Source organism: Strigops habroptila, chromosome Z (genome assembly GCF_004027225.2).
Source record: "Strigops habroptila isolate Jane chromosome Z, bStrHab1.2.pri, whole genome shotgun sequence".
Taxonomy (NCBI): Eukaryota; Metazoa; Chordata; class Aves; order Psittaciformes; family Psittacidae; genus Strigops; species Strigops habroptila.
Genome location: NC_044302.2, coordinates 59786954 through 59811124, shown reverse-complemented (window position 1 = coordinate 59811124; position 24171 = coordinate 59786954). Strand labels below are relative to the sequence as shown.

General features: G+C 35.3%; 1 protein-coding gene across 11 annotated transcripts in view; it reads right to left on the bottom strand.

Annotated features, from left to right (window-relative positions):
* The window catches only part of AGTPBP1 (ATP/GTP binding protein 1), a 63344-nt gene that overhangs the window by 13666 nt on the left and 25507 nt on the right, over positions 1-24171 (bottom strand). For 10 of the 11 annotated variants that reach the window (XR_003989337.1, XR_003989338.1, XM_030471408.1 and 7 more), the window contains 16 exons: positions 23781-23818; positions 22137-22345; positions 21528-21705; positions 19208-19305; positions 18108-18224; positions 16768-17477; positions 13281-13364; positions 12921-13007; positions 12683-12831; positions 11047-11134; positions 10242-10386; positions 7718-7871; positions 6820-7000; positions 5262-5391; positions 4787-4918; positions 3056-3232 (listed from right to left, as the gene is read on the bottom strand). Coding sequence is in view for 9 of the 11 variants with exons in the window: in XM_030471408.1 (XP_030327268.1) it covers positions 3056-3232; positions 4787-4918; positions 5262-5391; positions 6820-7000; positions 7718-7871; positions 10242-10386; positions 11047-11134; positions 12683-12831; positions 12921-13007; positions 13281-13364; positions 16768-17477; positions 18108-18224; positions 19208-19305; positions 21528-21705; positions 22137-22345; positions 23781-23818 (2677 nt within the window). In the remaining 2 variants the exon portion in view is untranslated. Of the gene's footprint in view, positions 1-3055; positions 3233-4786; positions 4919-5261; positions 5392-5901; positions 6009-6819; positions 7001-7717; positions 7872-10241; positions 10387-11046; positions 11135-12682; positions 12832-12920; positions 13008-13280; positions 13365-16767; positions 17478-18107; positions 18225-19207; positions 19306-21527; positions 21706-22136; positions 22346-23780; positions 23819-24171 lie in introns of those variants that run through there. The other variant, XM_030471414.1, reaches the window with a different exon arrangement.

Sequence of the window (24171 nt, the reverse complement as noted above, 5' to 3'; positions counted from 1 at the left end):
GCGGTAAAAGCCCATGCCAAAACAGATCTGTTTCTGTTTTTTCTTTAAATCATAATGGAGAATGTAATGCCACACAGCTGAGGAATACCAAATTTGTTAATCCATTGTTATTCTTCCATCAGCCAAATCTCTTTATTTCCATGAAACAACAGACCCAAATTCTATTTCAGGAAATAATAATAAACATTTGCCCTAAGGGACCTGAGGTGAAGTTCATTTTCACTGAAGCCTTCATTAGACTCCTCTTCTTGATCTTCCAATCACCTTCAACTGCAGTTTCAGTACCTTTAACTGTGGCCTCTTAAGTCCCTTAAGTGTCACAAGCAGCATTGTTTAGAAGCACAAAGCATATGTAAGTAACTGCCCTTTTTTTTTTTTTTTTCAACATGCACCGAATTTCATTCGTTTTTCTTTATATTTTATACAACTGTCTTTTTTCTAGACTAACATTTTAGATGTCTGGTTGAAGTCTTCCTTACTGAGCACATCATGAAAACACATGAATAGAGTGTCTTGGGATGAACTTTGCTACCTGAAAGCAAAGATGCAAAACAAAGGCAGAACAGACTGCAACCTCAAATTGAGAAGAAAATTCCTGTCATATTACTTCATAAATTGATAACAGCCATACAAAGATTTGGCAAAGTCAGTTGGACAGTAAAACATCATCTTGTTGTTCTGCTTTCTTATTCAGCACAGGCCACAAAGATATGGTAATTTCTGAGAATTGAAAATCTAGAGACTGAAGCAGCATAGTAACGGACAAAGTCTGTTGACTGAATCATTGTCTCCTCAAGTCTTCCCTCCATGTGCGTCATATAATTGCACATAATCTTTTCAATTAACTTAATTAAGCAATGTTCCCATTGATTTCAGTTCTCAGGTTGTTTGAATTATTGAAGAAATTGTTCTTTTGTCTGGCATCTTAATTATCCTCCATAGGACATCTTGGTGCATCTTTTCATCTGAATGCTTGCTTTTCAATATCTTGAATTGCAGATGACTAACCGGTATTTGCCGCACTAATTTTCAATGCACTACAAAGACCCCATGCAAGCACTTGAAACGAGACTGCTTTTAGAAGTAAAATAAAAGAATAAAAATTGATGTTCTGATATCATCCAGCTTTGGCAAAGACTCAGCATTTCTTTCACATAGAATGGTATCGTTGAGTACTCCCCTTTGTGATATGAACAAAATTCATGATGATGCAAACCAGAAGAAGACAGGGAAAGTGCTTCAGATCTTTACATAAAACACATAGTCCAGTCCCTCAAATCTGAACTGTCATATCCGCTGGGGTGGGAAGCAGGAGGGGAGGGAATTGCTACAGCTTAACTCTTATCTGTGTTCTGAAATAACGTGTTATGAAATATGTCATCTAATTTATACCACAAGTTTATACAGAGTTGCTGGCTCCACACCCTCCAAAAAAAAAAAAAAAAACCAAAAAAAAAAACCAAAAGAGTGCACCTTTTCATCTCTTTGACCTTCCCACTGGAGAAATGTTGCTCTTTTCTTGTTCTGCCTACTCATCTTGGCCTTTTAGATACACTTTCTTAATAAGTCTGAGCTTCATCACAATGAAGAAAAAATGAAGAATTTTCCGGTACGTTCAGAGGATGACTAAGAACTCACAAATTGTTTTATTCAAAATAAAATGAACAACAGAACCAAAATCTGATGTCAACAGCTAGTTTATGTTATACAGAAGAATGTTCTTCCCTTTTAAGTAAGCAATTTTTCCACAGAATTCAGCCATTCTTCCCTCCCTTACTGAGGAAGGGCTTTGCAGGCTAAGCATCTTAAAAGTTTGTCCACAAAGCATCCTCAATTCACCTTTCTGAAAAACTTTCTGTAGCAACACTTCTAAAGCCATGAAGGTTCATGTTTAAGAATATTCTGGAAGTTTCAATGAGCAAGTTGGCGAGTCATCGTTTTTAAAGCTCCATAATGATGTCATCTGAGGAATAATGGCATATTCTGACAAAAGCAGGAATGCTTCTGTTGTTAATTGACAAAATTAACTCATTTAGTAATTACAGACCTACTGAAATTCCTGCCAAAATACCTGTCTTCCTTCTGTCCAGGGAGTTAAGCATGGGTACTTGAGCATATATTAATACATTAAATGCACCTTGTTCCAACTATTTGGGGGTTTTTTTTGTTCCTGCTTTGCTCCCCACCCTTTCTTGATCCCAGCCTTCTGACCCTCTTTTTGCAATGCACCTTATTTGACAATGTGGTCATTTGCTTCACTAGCATTCCTAAACTATTTTTCAGCAGAGCAAACTGTGACTTCTTCCACAAATGTTAATTTTAAAAACTTGCTTCAATTTGTATCCAGTGACAGAAGTTGAAGATCAAATGTTAGGGTGGTGGTTCTCCTTTTTTCCCCTACAAATACTTTCTTTGAAGTAACTTTTCTACTAGCAACAAACTATAAGTGGGGTCACCTTTTGTTTTCAAATATTCAGCTCTGTTAGCACTTTTTAAGGAGATAAATTGAAAACAAGTTTTAAGTCAAGAAGTCAAACAACTATGATGAGTTCAAATATGCGTAATTTGTGGGTAACCTGGTATGAAAGTGTTTTGATTTATAAGCCTGTTTCTGCAGCTACACAGGAAAATTCTGCAAGGGACACTACTAAATATCTGCTGAAGAACCATGAACAGCCACTTGCCACATGTAAAGGAAATCTTTATTCTAGTATTGGCATTTATTACTAATCAACTTAATAATCTATTGGAAAGAACTGTTCAGATTTTTTTAACTACATGCATACTTATGTGTTACAAGCAATAATTAATATTAATCTTGTTAAAACAGCCAATAAGCACAACATATGGGGGCGAGGGTGGTTATGTGACAGATGAGGACTATTATGCAACCTGTAATATTATAAACTATGTCATTTCATTCTAACATTAGTGTACACAGATCTTAGAAGCGCTTTAGAAGCTTAAAGCAAGCAAGCAGGGTTACAGAACAAAATATCAATCCAAATGAAAGAAATTATAAAGAAAGACCAATTTAACTGATATATTTTCTTACCTTATATTTGCCCTGGTCACATCCACATAAAGTGCTCTCCATTGTATAGCTCCTTTGTACTCCTATCTCTCTCCAGACAACAACTCGTGCTGTTGATTCCTTGGACTTTTCCACTACAAAGCTGCAGCTGCCCATGCAGAAAGCTGGGGCAGTTTGACTCAGGATCTTGGGGAGTACCTGCAGGACAGCAATTTGAAATATACAGTGATTCTTTTATTCCATTTATAAAAGCAGGGGTGAGGGGAATATGCAAATCACAAATTGTTATCAGAAAATTTTGCTGCAATTTGAATTAAGAAAACAAGAATTAAAACATTTCTCCATCTGGAGTTTTCAAAACCCAGTGTGTTCAAGTGACAACAGGTCTGCGACTTCCCGCTTATTAAAATGATCTTTTTCAGACTCAGTCATTGAAATTTAGTGTTAGTCATGTGGGTAAGAATCAGGATATAAAACAATTCTTCAGGTGATAACCATCTCCTTCCAATTCACCAAGCTTTTTTCAAATTAAGTGTACTTCATATCCCATATAATTAATTAAAGTCAGTTTTAGACTGTTTCAACAATCCAATTTGCAGACCCAAGACAGGCAATATTTTATTAATACATAAAATTAATTCACATTTAGCAAAGGACTAGGTGCATATTTAACTTCAAGAATGTGAATCAAAGTGCAGTGTTACAAATGCAGCTTTGGAAAAATAAAAGAAACAGTTATGCAAACGTATGTATGTGTGTAATGCCAGATTATTTCATTCTTTCCAGCTCTTATTTGTATCAGTTGACACAAAACACATGGCCACTTTGAATTTACTAGTTCAGTACCATACTATCAGCATAAGCTTGCCCAAACATTTCAATCTGCCTTTCTGAAATCCAAAGGCTTTTTCCCAGAACTCTTATTGACTATTGTCTTTTGTGTGCTATGGTAGTGCAGGCTGAAGGGTTGAGCAGCAGAATGGCAACAGACTCAGCATCACGGAAATCACACAAGAAAACTGAAGAGAAATAGAATTTAAGTTTTAACGTGTATTTTCACACTTTTCAAGCTTAACTTCGGATCTTCCCAAAAAAACCCATGGGATTTGGACGCATTAGGTTTTATAATTGGGACGCACAGGTTTACAATTGCCACAAGGCGGCAGTGGAGTTCTACGGGACAGAAGAAACCATTAACACATTCTTTAAATTTTGGAATTTTTTGAAGCTTATACAATGCAGTGGATGTTGCTTGTGCAAGTTTATTATGTATATGTATTATGGGTACATGCCTTAATTACACATATTCATAAGAGGAACCTTCCCTATTTCCATACACAAAATTAAGTCTTTCTCAGAGCAATCCAGTATTTTTATTTTCTTGTTGCTAGTATATTGTTTGCCATGCATAAATGATTATTTTCTCATCCAGTAGTTATAAATGCACAGAAACATTTTCCATATATTTACTATAATGGTAACACTGAACATAAAAAAAAAAAGCACATATTGGTACAAAGACCCCCCAAAATGAAGCACTCTATTAATATTAAATCCCTAGTTGTGGTAGTATACAATGTTTAAAGCTCTCAAAATACTTCCAAGTACACTTATGGGCTAAAAAGAGATCATTCTAAGTAAGTCTGCTTATGCTATAAAGTCACTACGTGCACACAATAATATTGGGAAGTTATTTGAAAAGCATATTCCAAATTCATGCCAAGTGAAAAAAGATACAAATGTCAAACTTACCCTGTAACCAGGGTCTTCCATCAGGTCACAAGCAGCAGCATTAACATTAGTGTGCCACATTGTCTCTTTGATACTGCAGCCATACATAAATACATTCTTCTTTCGAGAGTGACCATGATAATCACAATAGACCTACAATAAATCATTCATCAAAATAAAGCCAAGGCATATGGAATCAGTATTTTATAAAAGTAACAGAAGAACAAATAAAAAAATTTATTTATACTGTAACACAGCTTCTTATATAATTAACCGTGCATTAGGACAAAAACCATAGGATTCATTGAAAGAAGGTTTAACCTTCTATCCTAGCAAAGGAAACAGACTTAGATCTAAAGGTTTGCAGAAGACCAGGTCTCCAAGACAAATTTGAGTGTCACACAGCTTACAAGACTACATTAAAATGTTTAGTTTACAGACTAGCTACATAAACAAGGTTAAAAAGATTCAGAATTGCTTACACACACATACTCACCAAAGGTAAACGTTTTATAGCAGCCAGATATTGAAGTAACCCTTTAGCATGGTAAATAGTGGGATGCAGATCTGGATTTGGATTTTGCCACTGTCTGTTTAAATCTTCTCCACTTAAAGAGCAACGGTGGCTATTGGGGGGGGGTGGAAAAACGCATGATGTAGTCTGTATTATCATACTTTTAAATAAGCCCCCCCCCCACCTCAAGTTTTCCTTGTCACAACTGCTTCTTTGGAAGGAGTCTGGTAAGAAACAAACCAGTTTTTCTAACATGCCAAATAATGCAAGTGTTTGGGGTTTTTTTAAGTTATGTTAAAAAAAAACCTAAAAATAAATTAGAAGTAGCTTCTCATATGAAGTCAGTTGTAATGTTTCTTGTAATGACTTGCTGTTGAAACTATAGACTTGTGATTCTATTCAAATGCCAGTTCAAAATCAGTAATTTCAAATATATGGTATCTTTACAGTTCTGGTGTTTTGACTTCTCTAATAAAAACACTAATGTCAATCAGAAATCTAAGACTTGAAACATGAAGTTGTTAAAAGACAAGTAGTTGTGAGAAAAACAAACAAACAAAAAAAAAAAACCCACAACAAAAAAACCCAACCCCCCAACCAAACAAAAAAGCCAGCAAACAAATAAACATAATCTCTTTATTCAGTCAACTATCAGCAAGAAATTTTAAAGTTGCAGAAATTCATGTTCAGGCAGTCATCTTCAGTACGTTCGTCTTAAGATTGTGTGTGCTGGAAGAGATTTAATTGTCCCTGTATTAAAAACTTTCACTTGCATTCTGAATGATTTAATTCCAGGTGTTATGTTATATACACATTTTTACATATATAAAGACATGGTTCTACTAAAATCTATAATTGGTTTGATTTTTATTATTTATTTTATTTTGTTTATAAAATATTTTAAAAGGCTATCCATAACTAGGTGAGAAGGAACTCACACTGGTATCAAAGGTTCTGAAATATCCCTTGAGTTCATTAAGAAAGGTCAAAGAACTACTATTAATAACTTTACATCAGGATACTCTTACCCTTTCTCTTGTACACCTATTCACTTTCCCGCTTTTAATAACATTTGACAACAGCTATTTCCATAACAGCCTTCTAAATACTATAATTTTAAAAAGAGAAAAATTACATTAAAAGCTTTCTCAGATACAAGAACTATTCTTTTTCATGAGAATATGAACTTGTTTTGCTTTTACTAAAAGCAGCTGTGCTCTCATGTAACATTCTACACATATCAAAGATTGTAATTCAGACAATTAAAATGCCATGTAAAATCACATAGAAATTACTATCATCCATGAACAACTGAAAATACTTTTTATAAAACTGAAATTCATTCAGCAATGATGCCTTTAAAAAGCCAAAAAATTGAAAAGTCCTAGCAATTTTGTAAGTGTGGGCTTTTTCATATTAAGTATTGTATTTGTGTGTTTCTGGGATTAGGTTGGATTTTTTTTTTTAATTTACATTTTTTAATAACAGATGCAAAGACTTAGCAGTAAAGGTACATATTTGTGAGTAAACTTATGCTTACTTTCCATTGATGACACCATCTGGATTGAGCATGGGAATAATTTTGAAAATATAAGATTCTCGTAAACATTGGGCACTTGGGTTATTGCTCATAAGGTATTCCAGCGTTCCCTTCATAACCCAGCTTGCATTAGTCTCCCCAGGATGTACACGAGCAGATAGGAAAATATAAGGACGATTCCCTAAAAGAAGTATGCATAGATGTTGCAAAAAAAGATTCAGCCTAAGTAAACCATTTGTTATGTGAGAAAAGAGGCAACAGTCAGTTTCACTTATTACAATGCAAAATACAGTATTTGGGAGTTGAGTATTATTGAGAATCAGTATTATTGATAGAGCTTGCCAGAATATTGTTATATGGATTGCTAATCACAGAACTTTCATAATGGAGCTTTAAATTCAATCATACAATTATACAGTCACAACTAGTTTAAGCTGACAATTATGATATGATGACTTTGATCACTTTTTTTTCAATAGCCAAGAAAAACACTGGGCTGAAGGAACAAAGCAGGAATGCTGTCATAACTAAAGTATTCAAATTGCAGTAGCTTAGATATTGGCTTTGTGAAAGATTTTTTGACAGGCAAATAACCTGAGCATTTGGAGAAAAAAGTTACTCAGAAGTCAGGTATTCTTTTCCGAGAAGTGTTGTCTGCAAAATGTAGCAATTGATTTAAAATGTATAAATAAATATATTATTACATATCCAGATATAAATATCCTTATTTGACTGCCACAAATATTAAATACAAAGCAAATCCTGAATATTAACACCTCTAAATTTAATGAAATTCATTAAACTTATTTTATGATGCACAACAGTTAATATTAATTTTTTTCATACAGAGCTAGTTTTACATTATTTTCAGCTGATGAGAAATAAGAGTCATACTTACTGAACTGACAGATATGTTCATAGTAATTAGACTCTGGCATGGCTGTAATAGTGACTAAGGGACAACTGTTGCCAGCCAGAGTCTCACAGAGAACATCTTGTCGAAAATATATCTGTTGAGGGTTATGCATAGATTCCAGCTTCTGAAGATGCATCTTCATCCCAAAAATAATGAAAAAATACTTTAAATCTTTTACAGTCACATATCACAGTGTATTCCTTCAATTTTTTTGTTGTTTTAAAGTTTGATCATAATTTTGACTATGAAATATCATTCTCTACATCTCTGACTATTTGTCTTTATAAAGTTTGCTTTTCCAACTGCTTTGAGGAAGATGAAGGCACAGAGGGTACTTTATTTTCTACCAGATGATACCATAAGTGTATGTGGAAGGTAAGAACCTCTGCTTCATTAAGGTTATCTGATCAGGGACTTTTCAGTTTTGCACTGAAAGAGTGCACATGGGAGAAGCAATAAACAGGAACAGAGAGAAACAATCCTGGTAGACAAGAAATAACAGGAACGATAGCAAAGATCGAAGTCTCAAGTCTCTAACTGAAGGCCCATTAAGAATCTACAGGCAAAGCCTTGAAGAGGGACACATGAGGGACAAAGAGGAAACAAGAACGTAGGGATTGGAGATATTCAAGGGATGCCTGTGGGATTATACAAAAACTTACGCACCTGATCCCTACAGTCTGCCCTTGGTTATTTCTCAGTGCAGCCTTATTCAAGCCTGTGCATGCAAGTGCTTTGTGGACTAGGTGCAACTAAAAAGACAGGTGTGAGTGGGTTTCAATTAGCAACCGGAGTGAGCAAATGTCTCAGCATCACTGGCTGGAGAAGCCACACCTCTTGGGAGAATCTCTGTGAGTAACACAGACTTTGTGTCCAAAGTGCCAGCTACTTTTGGCAAGCAGAGTTGGTGCCAGCAGCTGAAGCTGTAGGCCATGTACGCACCCTTCAGTCTGCAGCGTCAACAAAAGCAAAATGGTGCCTCGGTGCCAGGTACTGGAGTGGGTAAGGATCTTGGTGTCCAGCCACTGTGGCAAGAACAGTGTGTCCACCAAAACTGAGCTACTAGGGTGAGAAGGACAAGTGAAGCAAGGGAGGGTGTCTTAGTGCCAGCACCTAGAGTAAGGACGAGTTACAAGCCAGTGTGCCTGGTACCAGGTGCTGGGGGCAGACGCAATCATATGCACCTTCCCCAAAGCTACTGTGCAGAAGGGGTGCATGTGCAATTTTCTAGCAAACTTCAAGGTGGACTACCCAGTGAGTATGAGGCCTCATGTAGAGGCAGGGGTATTAAGTGGGCAGACAGTCCATGCTGGCATCTGAGGGAAACCACAAGAGCAGAGTCCATGTGAGACAAGTGTGCAAGTGCAGACACCTGTTTGCTACTGAGCATCAGGCTACACTAGCCTGCAAGTTGGAGTCCTGCACAGCAGGTAAGAGAGACGGAATTCAGGCAGGGATTTGGCACGGATGAGCCATGCCAGTCATCCACAAATGTGCCTGTGCTTGTGATTCTACAGAGAGGGTGGGTGTGTACTTTTACTAGCGAAAATTCTCCAGCAATTCTTACCAGCTGGAGAGGCAAAAGGGACTTGGGTGTCTGCAATTATCTTTTAAGCAAGCCCTGGTAGTGTTATACACAGGTGCTGTTGAAGGCAGCACCTTGTCTGTGCCGGTCTGTGTAGCTAGCCATGCTGGAGGGTGAGAGAAGTGCAAGTGTGCTTGTGTGTCTGTCTGTCTGTCTGTCTGTCTGTCTGTCTGTCTCAATTTGGGGCACACAGACTCACTAGTGGTTGAACTTAAAAGCAAACAGGAAAGCAGCAGCTGCGTCTACCAGCCTGGGACAGAGACTCCAAGGTCTCTTGGCTGGGCTCCAGCAACCAGGCAGGAGGAACTGCCAGGCCCCAGAGCTGCTGAAGGCAGCAGCCTTTTATAACATCTCTTAATAGGTACCACTTCCAAGAGCAAGCATGGTTTAGTAGAGAGCTTCATTCAGTGCTGTTGCACACTGGCCTCTGAATTACCAAGTTCACTTTTATTGCTGCAACAGGAACAACCAACAGACATTCCAGCCAAGAGTTTTGCTTAGTGCTAAAAGCTTCAAAACTCTTCTTAAGCCAATTCATTATCCTAAAAATGTCTCTAATTGTCTTAAATATAGTAACTTGAATAGGTCAGTTATGAAGAGGTATCTGTAGAACAGCAGGATATGAGTCATTTGACCAAAACATAAATGCTTCATCCAATTAGCACTGTTTCCAGTCAATTATGAATTACAATTCCCAGAAAGCCCATTTAGCCTGCAAGTGTCCATTTTATTTTTCCGAGGACCGTTCTTTAAAATAACCCATACTCTTCACCAGTGTAAACACTATTATTTTATGAAAATTCTCCATTTTAAAGAGCATTTTGACCTTTATAAAAATAAATAATTCACTATGAATGCGTACATTTCATATTGCCCAAAAGTACAAATATTTTTCTATGTTACAGATCATAACCTTGTTACCTTTAAAGTTGAGTATGTATATGGATAATGGTATGCAAAGTAGCAGACATCATCTTTATGTTGGAAAGTTACAGTGAATGTAATTGTGTAATAAGATTTTCCTTTCTGGCCTCCAGCAGCAATTGAACTTCTTGAAAAGTGATTCCTAAGAGCAAAATGAAGGTAATAAACAAATCAGATTTTTTTTTCTTTTTTTTTCCTTTTTTTTTTTTTTAATTTTATTTTATTTAGTGATTATTCCTGAATACACATTTTAAGAGCCAGGAAGACTTCTAGTGATTGTATTTTTCTTCTACGTACATCAAGATTCAAAACACTGGTTACCACCCTTTGTAAAGATACTTTATTATAGCAGTGATACACATTCATTCATACTGACCAAGAAGGGTAACGCATGGATATGCTATACCATCTCATCCTGTGTTCCAGGATTGCTGTACAATGATTGCACCACAGAATGTAGACGCCTAATCACAAGCATGTGATCTGTATCACTGGAAGTCACAATTAAGATTTCAAGTAAGCATGCAATATACATTCCCTTAAAAGCTTCTCTGAACACTAAGCAATCTCTGACAGAAGTATAAAAGATAATCAGCTTAAATATTAGCATTATGCTAACAAAATAAGACCCTATTTATTTTGATCACTTCTGTTGTTCTCAATAGTAATTCAGGAACAAAACTCTGCTCCCAACAGAACTACTAAAATAGAATTATCAAACTCAGAAGCAAACATTTCTCCTTAAAAATTGTACCTCGTGTTAATCTTCAGTGTTTGCTGCATGTTTGATTGGTGTACTTACTTATAGTAACAAATATCTGTCCCAACACGAGTCCAACATGGTCGAGAATTTAATGCTTCTTGAACAGAATACATGAGGGGCTGCATACCTTGAAGAAAAATTACATCTCACTTTAATACATAACATTAAGCATCAAGATCTTGGCACTAACAGACCACATCGACACTGCGAGTTTCCAAACTACCTATACTCATTTACTCACGATCATAGAGTATATTTCATAAATGACTGGGTATTGTACACTCCTTCAATTAGCTGACAAAATATTCTTCCCCCCCTCTTCCCTCATAACATCCTAATTTTCAGAAAATAATAAGTTAAAGGAAGAAAAAATGAATCAGACCCACGGCAGACAAAAATGAATGTTTAAATGAAAGCTGTGGTAAGCATGAATAGTAATCTACAAGAAGCCTTGGGTCCCACTCCATCCAACTCACCATTACCAAAAAACTTCAAAGAGAATATAAAAAGTTGATACTACCCATTCACGTGGATAGCTGGAAAATAATGTTTCAAGACAATTATGTATTTTTTTAAACAGTAACTCTTTAACATTTGTATTTTTTTGAGAATATATTTAATGTGAATAATTAATATGACGTTAGAGTAGGAAATAATACATATTAATTGAACATTATTTACTAGTTAGATAGTTAGCCAAATCCATTTACTGATTCTGTGTACTTAAACAAAACCAAAAGTAACTATAAAGTAAGTATATGCAACATATGAATGAAGATCTAAGGTAAGTGATGAAGATTAGTAAATAATTTAAAAGCATCTTATTACTGGCCAAACTAACTGGTATTCTTGGATTTTATCAATGTGAATTGCACAGTTATGACAAAGAAGAATACAGTGTTACTCTGTCCCAAGAGTTTGAGGTTGGGGTGGGGAGAGGGGAGCTTCTCCTCCTCCTTCGTAAGGACAAATACCAGAAAACCCAGCCAAAAAAAAAAAATTGGGGGGGTGGGGGGAAAAAAAAAAATAATCACAAACTGAATGGTTTTAAGCTGAATGACACACACACACCAGACAAAGTGGAAGACAGGAATATTCACTAAGACAGTACTTTTGCATGAGGTACAAGCAGCAAGCACTACTCGCTGGAGACTGCAAGGGTCACATACGATGCCCAGCATTTCAAAGGAGACTTACTTTCCCTTCTCAAATAATGTGCCTCTCTTCCAATCAATAAGACAATACAGTTTGAGAATGTCTCCGCTTACTTTCACATCTGAAAATACACCTCTATTCAGAAAGGGATTAATGATGACACCTGTCATTCTTCCTGTGCTTGTGTGGATCAACAGGCTTTCGTATTTACCCCCCTCTCCACCACCACCCAATGAATGGTCTTAGGACAAATTTTAGCTGCAGCCATCAGTAATTTTCTTCTGCTTTTGCCTCCCTTACAACAAAACTTCATTTTAAAAACTGACAGCCATTGTTTTAAGGTACTTTTTTTCAACTGAAACTTGTCAAAACATTTTCTAGTAATGCTATTAAAAAAGAATCTGATCTGACAACATGAATATACCGCTGATCTCAGGGCGGAGGAAAGGAAACAGCTGAGCTGTCTAATACAGACATTTTTCTGCGTATTTCTTCTCAAAGTATGGGAAATGTATCTTACCGTAGTTAAACTGACTGTTCGACTTTTCACAGTTGATGATGTTAAACCGGTAACCAATGCCAGTTTTCATTCCACCGACTTCAAAGTAAAACCACTGATGATAATGATTGCTATTTATATCCGAGTTCAGAATTAGATCATACTCGTTTCTAAAGATTAACAAAACCAAATAAATCTTTTTTTAAGAAGCAGAAGTAAAAGGCTTTATGTGTGGAAAAAAAGAGTTGAAATATCTTACTTTCTGATCTGAATAACTTTGCGCAGGTTTCCAGATTCAAATTTGGAATTAAACTTCAAAACATCTGCTTCCTCTGCTACTAAACAACTGTGAGTAGAAAAAGAAAAGGGACCAAAATGAACAAACTTAAATAAAAAAACTCATTAAGTTTATTTTAGCCCTAACTAGGTAATTCAAAAATTATTTTGAACCTTCCTCTAAATACAGCCTGGATAGCAGAAACACTGTTACATTAGATTAAACATTCACTGAAGTCCATCATAATAGTACTGCTTTAAATATTACAAATCATATCACAGAGAAAGTAAAACAGGCTTAGTGTATTCACTGAATATTGTTTTCAGAAGGGTAAAAACTTACCTCAAATTGTCAAGGTCATAAACAACTCTGTCTATAATATCATTCTGATGAATCAGTCTTTCAATATCTTGAGATATTTTTGTCCTACAATAAAAAGCAGAGTTCTCATTTAAATTGTTGAATACTGTTTCCAATTACAAAAGAGGAACTGCCGCATACAACGAGAACAACAAAAGTTGATAAGAAGATAGTGAGACAGATTTTCAGAGAGATCTCAACATCACCCCCACTTATGTGCACTGTAAGTGTTCTTAAGTTTAAACACCTGCATTCACAGCTGACTGAGTCCACTATTTGTATGTGAGGGAACTGAGTTTTCATGCACACAATCCACTGGGTTTTATCTTATGCAAAAAAATGCACCGTTTCATACTTTATAGTAGAAGCACAAATTACTCAAACATTACTTATGTTAATGCTTTAATCCAGGACAGCACTTTATAACATTAGTAACTTAAATGAATCCTACTATAACTAAAGAGTTTTAGAGAGTAGGTTGTACAGTGAGTGTATTAGTGCACTAGCTTTTCACCTCTGGAGATCTAGGTTCATTTATCGACTAGGTAACAAGTAAGAGTGAATTTGGTGGTCAGCCAAATGTCAGGTGTATGTTTATCCAGATCATAAAACCATTGCACAACTGGCAGTATCTAGGTCCTGGTTTGGAAAAGTAAGAATGTGTTGCAGTTCAAGAATGAAATATAGTGGCAGAGCTGTGTGGAAAAGCTTGCACAGCACCTGCAATAAGAAGAAAGGAGGCAGATTAACAATGAATAATACAAGAACAGAGCAGCAAAGCACATTCAGACTGGAACTTCTCCATTTAATTAAAATAAACATTGTTAACAAATGATAAAAAGAAGGTAAGTGCACAACTCCAGTGCTTCTTATTAAATTAAAACTGGAAACCAAGTCAGAAGTCTAATGTACTGACAAAATTGTAGAGGCTGACTCACCACAATCTATCTGATCAGGTTCAGCTCAGGGCAGAACTAAAGATTTTTGATCTTGCACTTGATCTTACAGAACTCCTTAGATCTCAGTGTGCCTCAACTCTAAAGGGTCATAATACTTCCCATCATCCCAGGAGTTTTGCCAAGACAAAATCCATTAATATTAGGCATTCAAAACCCATAGTAATAATCAATGTAGACAAAAGAAAAGAAGAAATGGTATTCAAGATGCACATGAAAAGGAAAAGCAGTAGCTGACATTTTCAGGTTCCAAAAATCAAGATGAAAGAGAAGCTATTTAAGATAATTAAATGAAAAAATATAAAAAACCCCACTGGTTTGATGTGGAGCTCTGTGTTTATAGATTAGTCCTCTGTGGATCCTGATTTAACTGGTAATCACTTCTAGGTGTGAGATGATTAGAAAAAATTAAAGTGTACAGCAAAAAACAACCTAAAATTTCAGGAATGGAAAAAAGTAGGAATTTAAACCCAAACATATAATTTTCTTCCCTAAAAGGTAGAATAATATAAAACACTTCAGTTATTCTCAATGACATTTTTCCAAACAATAATAATTGGTTAAGACATTTCGTGAAAATTACATGTTACTAAATGTAAATGAAAAAGCAAAGGCACTCCAAGGCACAAGTTCAAAAACATTGCAACTCCTAGCATATTGCAAGACTAAAAAAAAAATCCCACATCACATCTGCCTAATAAAAGTAAAAAGAAAACCCACAAATGCCCCACCTCAGCTCTTCTCAACATTTTCTGATGTTACAAGGATGTATTAAGGCAACCATTTGTTTCCTAAAGACTTAGCTGAAAAACAGTAACTAACTGCTTACGCTGAAAAGAACATAAAGCCCACTGAATGCCAAAAGTTCAGACACAGCTTTGTAGAAGACTGAAAAGCTTCTGCATGTCTCCTACCAAATCAATTTTCACCAGCTTCCTATAAACTATAAATTCCTAAAAAGATTAAGCCCTTTATAAACAGGTTCCATTCTCAGAAATTTGTCATATTGCAGTAATGAGACTGAGTCATTTGTAGAAAACTGAATTATTGGAACAGCATACCTTAAAAAGGTGATGGAGATTTTTTATTCAAGTTTAGCAATATTATCTGATACTTCATTCTTGTTTCACATAAGACCTAAAAAAGTTACTTTCAACTTAGAAGATACAACAAAAATAAGAGATTTTTAAGTTAAAATAAAATATACTCTAGACTTACCTTCATGGTTTAGAAATCAGTTTTATGTATAAACACTCATGGGTTTACAGTTAAAAGCCAGAATTAATAGTGCTCTATATCTAAGAAGAACAAGCATCAGAATGTCTAATTCTATCTGGCTTCGCTCAGTTTTACTCAGAATTATTAAGTACTACAAAACCATCATGACAATTTGCAAGATTTTCTTAAAATGCAGTTCTTAGGTAATTTCTGACTAAAGGCTATCTCTCATCTATATCACAATCTTTCTAAAAAATAAGCTTATAGGGAAGATTCTTCTCTGCCAACACTGAATGGTGCTTCTAGTAATGGTATATTTATTATATCATTAGTGTTTCATCAGTTGGTCATTTCAATAGAAAGATCACTTTTTCATGACACATGTGAAACAGGTGAAGGATTTTAATTAGACAACCTAAAGATACTTCATCTCTTAATCACTCTAATACCTAAATGTAAATATGAAGAATCTCATAAAATTGGTTAAATTTATAAAGCTGAAAGCATTCAATCTAATAATTAAGCAAGTGGCAAGGTCTCATACCTACTCTTACACGTTCTGCTAACATGTTAATCTTTTAGAACTTACTATGCATATGAGCCAGCTCTTCATACTATCCCTGCAAATTATTCTTAAGAGTCACATCACCCTCCATCATCTTCTATTACCTCTTAGTGAAGGCAGAAATGAGTGTGTTGATGCATTGTTTTTTGCAGTTTATTTTTTATTCTGTATTTATTGTGTGTCATTCTGTAGGAATGACACAAACTGCACCTTCATCCTTTGTTACCTCTAAAATCTGTTATACTGCAAACACTAAAAACAAACACATAAGTGTATTTATTTCTTAATCTTTCCCACTACATTTTCCTGAAAGATAGCTTTGTTAGCAAAGAGCTGAAATATCTTTAAACTATTAACTGTCCTATCTTTGTTAAGACCTGAAGGGACCATACAGTTAGGTTGGTTGGTTGGTTTGTTGGAGTTTTTGTGGGTTGTTTTGTTCTTTTACAAACTGCAAAATTTAGATGGGCAGCGAGAAGGCAGAAAGGGAGACTATAAATTAAACTTGGATTGAAACTGAATTACAGAATTAACAATTACGGAATCAGATTGTGCTCTTGTTTACGGCTCTGCACTGACCAATGCGTACTCACCTGCTTTCAAACTGCTTTTCACTGAAATTAAGTTTAGATGCCAAAGTAAACATTATATATGTGCCTGTTAATCTCACCCTAAAGATTGTTTCTCAAAAGAATGAAAACAACAACAAAAAATGAGTGTGGTAACTCACCTCTGCACCCCATATAGCCTTTCCAGAATAGGCTCCTTAAATGGGGGTGGAATATGGCCAAAATAATCTGGATAGGCCACTTCTGAATATTCAGGAATAGACTTTGTGGTTTTTACCATTTCAATATAAAGATCACAGTCATGAACTGGTGATACATCAGAAACTTCAAGCATAACTTGTTCCCCTGATGAACTAGATCTGGAATCTTCCTCCTCTGAATCCACTCCAGTGCAGCAGAGTTTTCCCAGGTGGACAGATGATCCGTCAAAGAGGCTACTTCCACAGGCTGAAACATGTTCACAAGGTTTACTACAAGCAAGTGTGGTAAGGCTAGTTTTGTTTTCCTTCGTTATTACACATGCTGTACCATAACACTGATCATTTTTTGCACTGTTCTGCAAACTCATTCTGTCTAAGCCTTTCACAATTTCTTGGCTTAGACACTGGCAGGATGGAGATAGGTTTATTTGATCATTTTGCTGATGTAAACTACTGTCTTTGATACTCTCTTTCTTTGGTAGTTCCAGAAAGGCTGGCCTTCTATTGTATTCCTCTGTCAATAAAGGATTGCTCTCCTTTAAAGCAACTCCTTTTGTTGACTGTTTTGCTTCAGCAGAGTGCTCCTCTCCTGCTGTAGGAACAACAATAGGTCCACTCAGATTTGCATCAGGTACAAAAGGCTTTGGTTCCTTGGAAACTAAGTCACATTCCTTGAAAAATAAAAGAGAAAAATAATACAACTACTTAACAAAAACAAAAACAAAACCACCCAAAAAACCAACCAAAAAAAAAAAAAAAAAAAAAGGTAAACCATTCCTAAAGTTTCATTTATATCTTTCATCGTTTCTGAGATATGCTTTGCAATAGTCCAAATAAGTGTAATTTAAAAGATGACAGTTATTACGTTTTAAACTTACAGAAACCTAGCAATGAAGTTTCAGCTTTTACAAGAAGACAGTGTCAAAGCGATAAACAAGTACTTCATCAATATCAAATTTTCATCTCAATATTTTAACCAACTACTTTAAAGAGGTGCGCAGCACCTATGGAAATACCTAATACAATGAATCTTTGTCAAAAATTCTATCTCCTTGCTTACTTTCTGCTGTATGCCATAATTAGACATCAGAAAAGTTTTCCCTTGTATCTGCCTGCAGGCCCCTTCTCACTCAGATTAAAGAAACTCATAACATTTAACTAACTATTTAGCACTCTCATATGCAGACTCTTGTCTTTTGGCTAGAGGAACTATCCACCCAAAAAAAAAAAAAAAAAAGTCGAAGTGTATTCCAGAGACAACCCATCATGATGAGAAATGCCCTGGGAATCATATACTTTACCTGAAAGTTTTCTGAAAGTTCTGGAAAGAATTGTTCGTACATTTTCAGTTCTTCTAAGGCTCTTCCCAATTCCTGTCTAGGTTTCAATTTATTAATATCAGTCTCAATATCATCATTCTGAAAGAGCACCAGAACAAATTAATCTTGCATCCAGAATTAATAAACTTCTAAAATAATTATATGTATCTTTTACTCCTGACATGGCAGTGCTTTAAAAGCTAAATATCGCGCTTTTAAAACTGCTGAACACCATGAAGGTTTAAGCAGCTCAGTTTTATTAGTATGCCAAAGCCTCTATTTCAACAGAACTATTACAAACATCTCCATTTTCTTGCTGTCATCCAAACGTATTAAGCACGGACATCAGACTACATGAGATATGTGCATAATCCAACTATTGCAGCCTCGAATGTGAAGATTTCATCTGACTGCAGTGACAAAGGAGTAAGTGCTTCTGTAAAAGATATTCCCTTCATAAGGGCTCATGACAGCCTTGAATATAATTTGTCATCCCAGTCCATGGACAAACAATTCAGTTAACTCCTGAATGTATGCAACATAAAAATACAGGATAAGGCAGTTCTGACTAAGTGTCCTTTGATGTCCTGATTGGCAGCAAAGACTTTCCAAAGTGATACAACAGTGCAAGGTCTGGTCTCTACCTCTACAGTTGGATGAACTTCAACGTTACCTTGCTAAAACACTGACCTAGTCAATCCCAGTCCAGAATGATGGAAAAAGTTAGAGCAGCTCCTACATACTGAGCATCTTAGGTGGGAAGAGCAGGCTGAGAGAAATACAAGTTGTAAAGAGAATACTGCTAAGAGTTTGCAGTTCTGTTCCACTGTACTCATACCAAGTGTGAAGCAAACAGGTTTTGATAAAAATCTTGAAACAATCTGAACAATAAATGCTGGTAATTTCAAGAAACACACACCTTTCTTAAATTTCAGGAACTTTTTTAATTTTAGAAGCTGCCCTGAAAACCTCCTCAAAGTCATTTTAACACTGAAAACATAGAGCTGTATGCATGATTCAAGCAATTTAAAAAGCAAAAACAAAAACCTGTTTTTCCCTGGTTAATTTTTTCTCATACCAACCTTGAAATGTTGGTCCTTGTCATCCTCATTTTCAGTTTCAATTTCTGATTCTGTTTCTGCATCATCGTTATCATCACTTTCATCTACTACATCATCCACTGTGATAGAAAAAGTTTTAAGGCAGATTATACACTTAATCTAATACATATGTTAAAAAAAAAAAATTCTATGTTCCCGGTTTATTTTCTTTTTTACTTGTCACTTGAAAAAAATCAATGTGAAAACCAATGAGTAAATATTAATTACTATTACCAGATTTACAAAAAAACCCAAAATGCTTATTTGACAATACTGCGGACTCAATTTATTACACTTCCATACAGTTTTCAGTCAAAACAAAGCTGTTTGGTTTAAACAAGCAAAACAAAAATCAAAGAATACCCAACACCCAAAAGAACCCCCAGCAAGTCCAATGGCAAGATGGCCATTAAAAATACTTTAAAATGTGGATGTGCCAAGAATATCTCAGTATGGCTTGAGGACAGCACAAAATGAGAGAGCTCTCACGTCTTTTCCCAAAGTAAGTAATACTAACCACATCCAAAAATAATTATGTCTTAGCAGCTTTCAATCATACCAGCTGGTATTGACCCAGTATCAGGGGACAGTGGGACAAAGCACCCTCTTCACCTTTTTTGTCTTGCTTAAATGGGGCCTAGTAAGGAAAATACTCAAGAACAGTAGTCACTGCAGTTACTTAGTATGACACGTTGGGAACCAAATTTTACCCCCAAAACATACAGCCAGATGTTATTTTTCTAGATGTGGAACTATTTGCACACTAATGACTAATTTCTACTTGAGTTAGAGACCAAGTACATTGAAGGATCTAGGACTTGCTCTTTCTTTAACAAAGAAAAACAAGAAGCAAACTAACTGTTTACATTACTGATGAGAATTGAATTAACTCCCTAATATGTGAAATTGGACATTAACTGGTTGTTCTGGCAGATATTCTGCTTACTAGTGGCAGATTTTATCTTTTTCTAGAAAGCCCGTGCAGTTTGAATGCTGGGGGTTTTTGTTATGTTTTCTGAGAGTGTTGTCCATGCAGGAAATTTGCTGGTTGTCAGTAAAAGGCTCACTGGGATGTTTACAAATTATACTGATTTTCTAGTGTATTCAGAATGATTACACCTATTGCTTTTACAATGCTGATTATACAATATTATACTTTTAATAAACTCAGAGCGGTACCCACCCCAACATACTACTGTATGTCTTCTGGTATAGAAGTTTTCCTTAAAAAGAAAATCCTACGTATCCTATTTCCTTAGGTATTTCACTTTTTTGATAGGTAACCAACCTATTGAAAACCTCAAATTATTAGTAGTCTACTTCAAAATACATATTATGGAATACAAAAAAATACTGTATTAAGCAGGGGCTTAATTTCTGTGAATTTTGGAACACACTTCTAAATATATTTTCAACTTTGAAGACAAAACATAAACTCTAAATTCCTGCAGTTTGAGTCTGACCCATATGAGCTGGGTCAGACTCAATCAGAAAGCTGTCTTCTTTCAGACTTACCACATTTGTTTCAGGAGATATTGTGAATAAGAAAATACCAAAAAGTCTGACTTTGCCTCTTTATTTTAGACTAACTTTCTGACAGCAACTTCATCAGTTGCTTACCCAGGTACCAAGCTGTTTCACCATATCTGAAAATCCATTAAACATTAATTATCTAAAAATAATGAAAGGTGCTCACATATGGATGAATCTATTTCATACAAAGCAGCATATAAATGCTTTGCAGGCAAGTGTTGCCTAAGAGGCTGCAACAATCCAAGAAAGCAGCTTTACTTTTTTTATCATACAAATGAAGTAATAACCACAATAAATTAAAAAACAGTGCTTCAAACAGTATATGTTAATCAAAACTCACTACATCCATTTTATCAGACTAACAGAAAGAAATCAAGGAATATACACGCCTAAAAATTGGAATGTACACTACATTACACATCACATGGGAGAATGTATATGATAAGTGAGTTAAAAAGAGATCCCATTTAAATTTGTAGGCTAGTATGTACAGCCTACACTTCAGAGTTTGATGAAAATCACATTTTAGTTCCTGTTCTATTTTTTTGTCTCTCAGAAACACAACCACATACGTGTGGACAAAATTTTCATCAGTTAAAACTTCACGTTAGAAATCAGTGCTCCACACTAACAGCCACAGACTCTTTGCTATCTGAGAAGTCTCAGAGTCCAAGTTTTAGTGGAGAACACCAATATCTGCAATTGATTCCACCTTACACAAAGCAATGTTAGACATACTCAAAGACAAAATATTACAAAATTACCATACCATCAGGAGGCAAATTGTACAGCTGAGCCACAGGACCACTGGCAGGAATAACTGGGAGTTGGAAATGGAAAGCACTTTTAATAGTTGGTAATGGAAGACGATTTTTAGGAAAACATTTTCTCATTATTAGGCTGGATGTGTTCACAAGGGGATCAAGAGTTCTTACTGCAAGGCACTCCTATTAACAGGAAAATAATGAAGAAAAGAGAAAAGAATCTCTCAGACTAATAGTCAAACTCCATTTGTTTTACAGATTTCTAGAATTCACTTACATTATTTGTTTAAAATAATTTTTACTAATGTCTTCGTTGAAGGCCAGAAGAATTTCAACCAGCTCAAATTCATTTTTAAAATCTTAAACTTCAAAATTAAATTACACTTTTAAAAATCGAGATTCATAGCCCCTCCCAGAGATAAATAATAGCAAATATTAATTTAATTCTCTACTCTTTCATTCCACTTTAGTCAAGTACAGAAAATAATCCTTAACCCCATAATCAGGTATGACCATGAATATCATAGAACTATGACACATCTGAGGTAAAGATCTGTTTCTTAAGTCAAGGAGGCAAAAACAACACCACAAAAATCCAACCGAGATGAACTTACTTGTGAGGTGTTATAAAGAATTTTCATCCCGTTGGCATCAATGAATGCTTTTCTTCCCAATTTGATGTTTGTAACACTTTTAATGCACTGTAAAACACCTTTACGTATCAGCATATATCTGTGTCGACTATCATGACGGTGCCAATCAACATAAATCGTTAAAAGCACCTGAACATATCCTCTGTCTACTGCTCTCCTGGCATTTGTTTCTTTATTAAAAAAAAAAACAAAAAAACAAAAAAACAAAAAACAAAAAAAAAAGTTAGGAAAGAAAATTAAAAATTGCTTTGTTTCATTTAAAGTCGTAATTTTTTCATTTAAAGTAGTATTTTAGTCATGCTTAGCAGTTTTGCATCAACCTAAACAGAAATTACTGAATAAATGAGGCCAGGAGTCTACACTACATTCTTCAGAATAACATATTTTCTCAGCATATCTATCCATACACGCTGTGTAGGTAGAAGATCTGAAACAAATGTCTTAACACTCATAATTCATACAGTTTTGCAGCAACTATCACTCATATTTAGTAAAATCAAAATACCTCTACCCGAAATACTGGGTAACGGTATGACAACTGGTTCTACACACCAGAGATTAGTGGTTTCATGAAAAGATTTACTTATATAAAGTGCAAGAAGTTGCAATGTCAAAACCCCTCAGGACTAAGTAAGACCTTGAAATAAACGCACAAGACTTCCTGTTTGAAAGACACAGTTTTTCAACATTTATTTTCTTTCCCTAATATTAAAATTTAATTGCCAATTCACAGAACAGAATACTGACAATAATTAGGAAGTATTTCTTTCCCTAAATTTCCCAAGCAGAAAGCCCAAAATTAGTAAATACACAAATCTGTAAAACCAAGGTATCACACTGATCAAACATGAAAAAACTCAGCACCCTGTAATGATCGGTATAGAATTTTACTGTCATTTGTCTGAAATGGCTTTCTGCAAATCTAATCACACATCAGCTCTTATTCAACTCCACTAAAATTAGGAATGCTGTAGCTCTTATACAACTGTTTAGAGAGAAAGACATTTTAATCCCTGACAGTTACAATGCTGGTGCAGAATCTGACGAGATGATATTTGTCAGGATCCCTTGCTGCCAGCCAAGATAGGTAATGTCTTGGAACAGACTTTTGATCTATTACACTTGGTTCCACTTCATGAGCATCACTGACAGACTTGTCATTAAGACCCAAGACCTAATTACTCAGAAAGGTACCTGAAGAAACCCTGTATTTTCCCCTGCCATCCAACAGATATTTTCAAATGTATGTTATAAAGATGATGCATGGGAGTTAAGCTATAGATCTGTTCCTGAAGGGCACTGAAGAGGCCAATGACTGTAAAAGGCTATTTCTCCACCTTATATCCAGATCAGTTCTACAGAATCAGCACAGACTTTCTGCTGCATAACTGAAGAAACAGTAACTGATTTTTAAACATATGTGTATATAACACAGAAATATTAAAGCACCGGGGATTGCAGATAAAACTGTAGCCTTATTTCTAAATTTCCTAGCCTTGATTTTATTTTGGCCACAGATTTAATATTATTTTTACTCTGCATATATATATATACATACACATATATCTCAACTAGACAAACAGTTTCTTGTATTCAAACACTTACTTGATTTTAGCAATGCAGCAAGTGTGTCTAAAGCAACCCTGTCAACATAACAAGAAAAGTCAAAACAGCAACCAACCAGTAAGCTTAATCTACAACACTGTAAAGCTATACAAAATATTTACTGCTAATCGATGGTTTAGCATCTATCCTCATGTTTTCCTGGTTGCACAGACTTTGCTTTTAAAATTTCATTTTACTAAAATATCATGCATCTCTGCTACTACTGAAGTCCTATGGTGAACTTTAAAAATATCAATGCAATGACTATGGTTATACAAACTTTGAGCCCTTGCAAAAAATCACCGTGACAATGTAACGTTTATGAACCATACTAAGTGGATGAGATACTTCTGAAAATCATGTCTTTATGTAAGCAGCAGAACAAGTACTT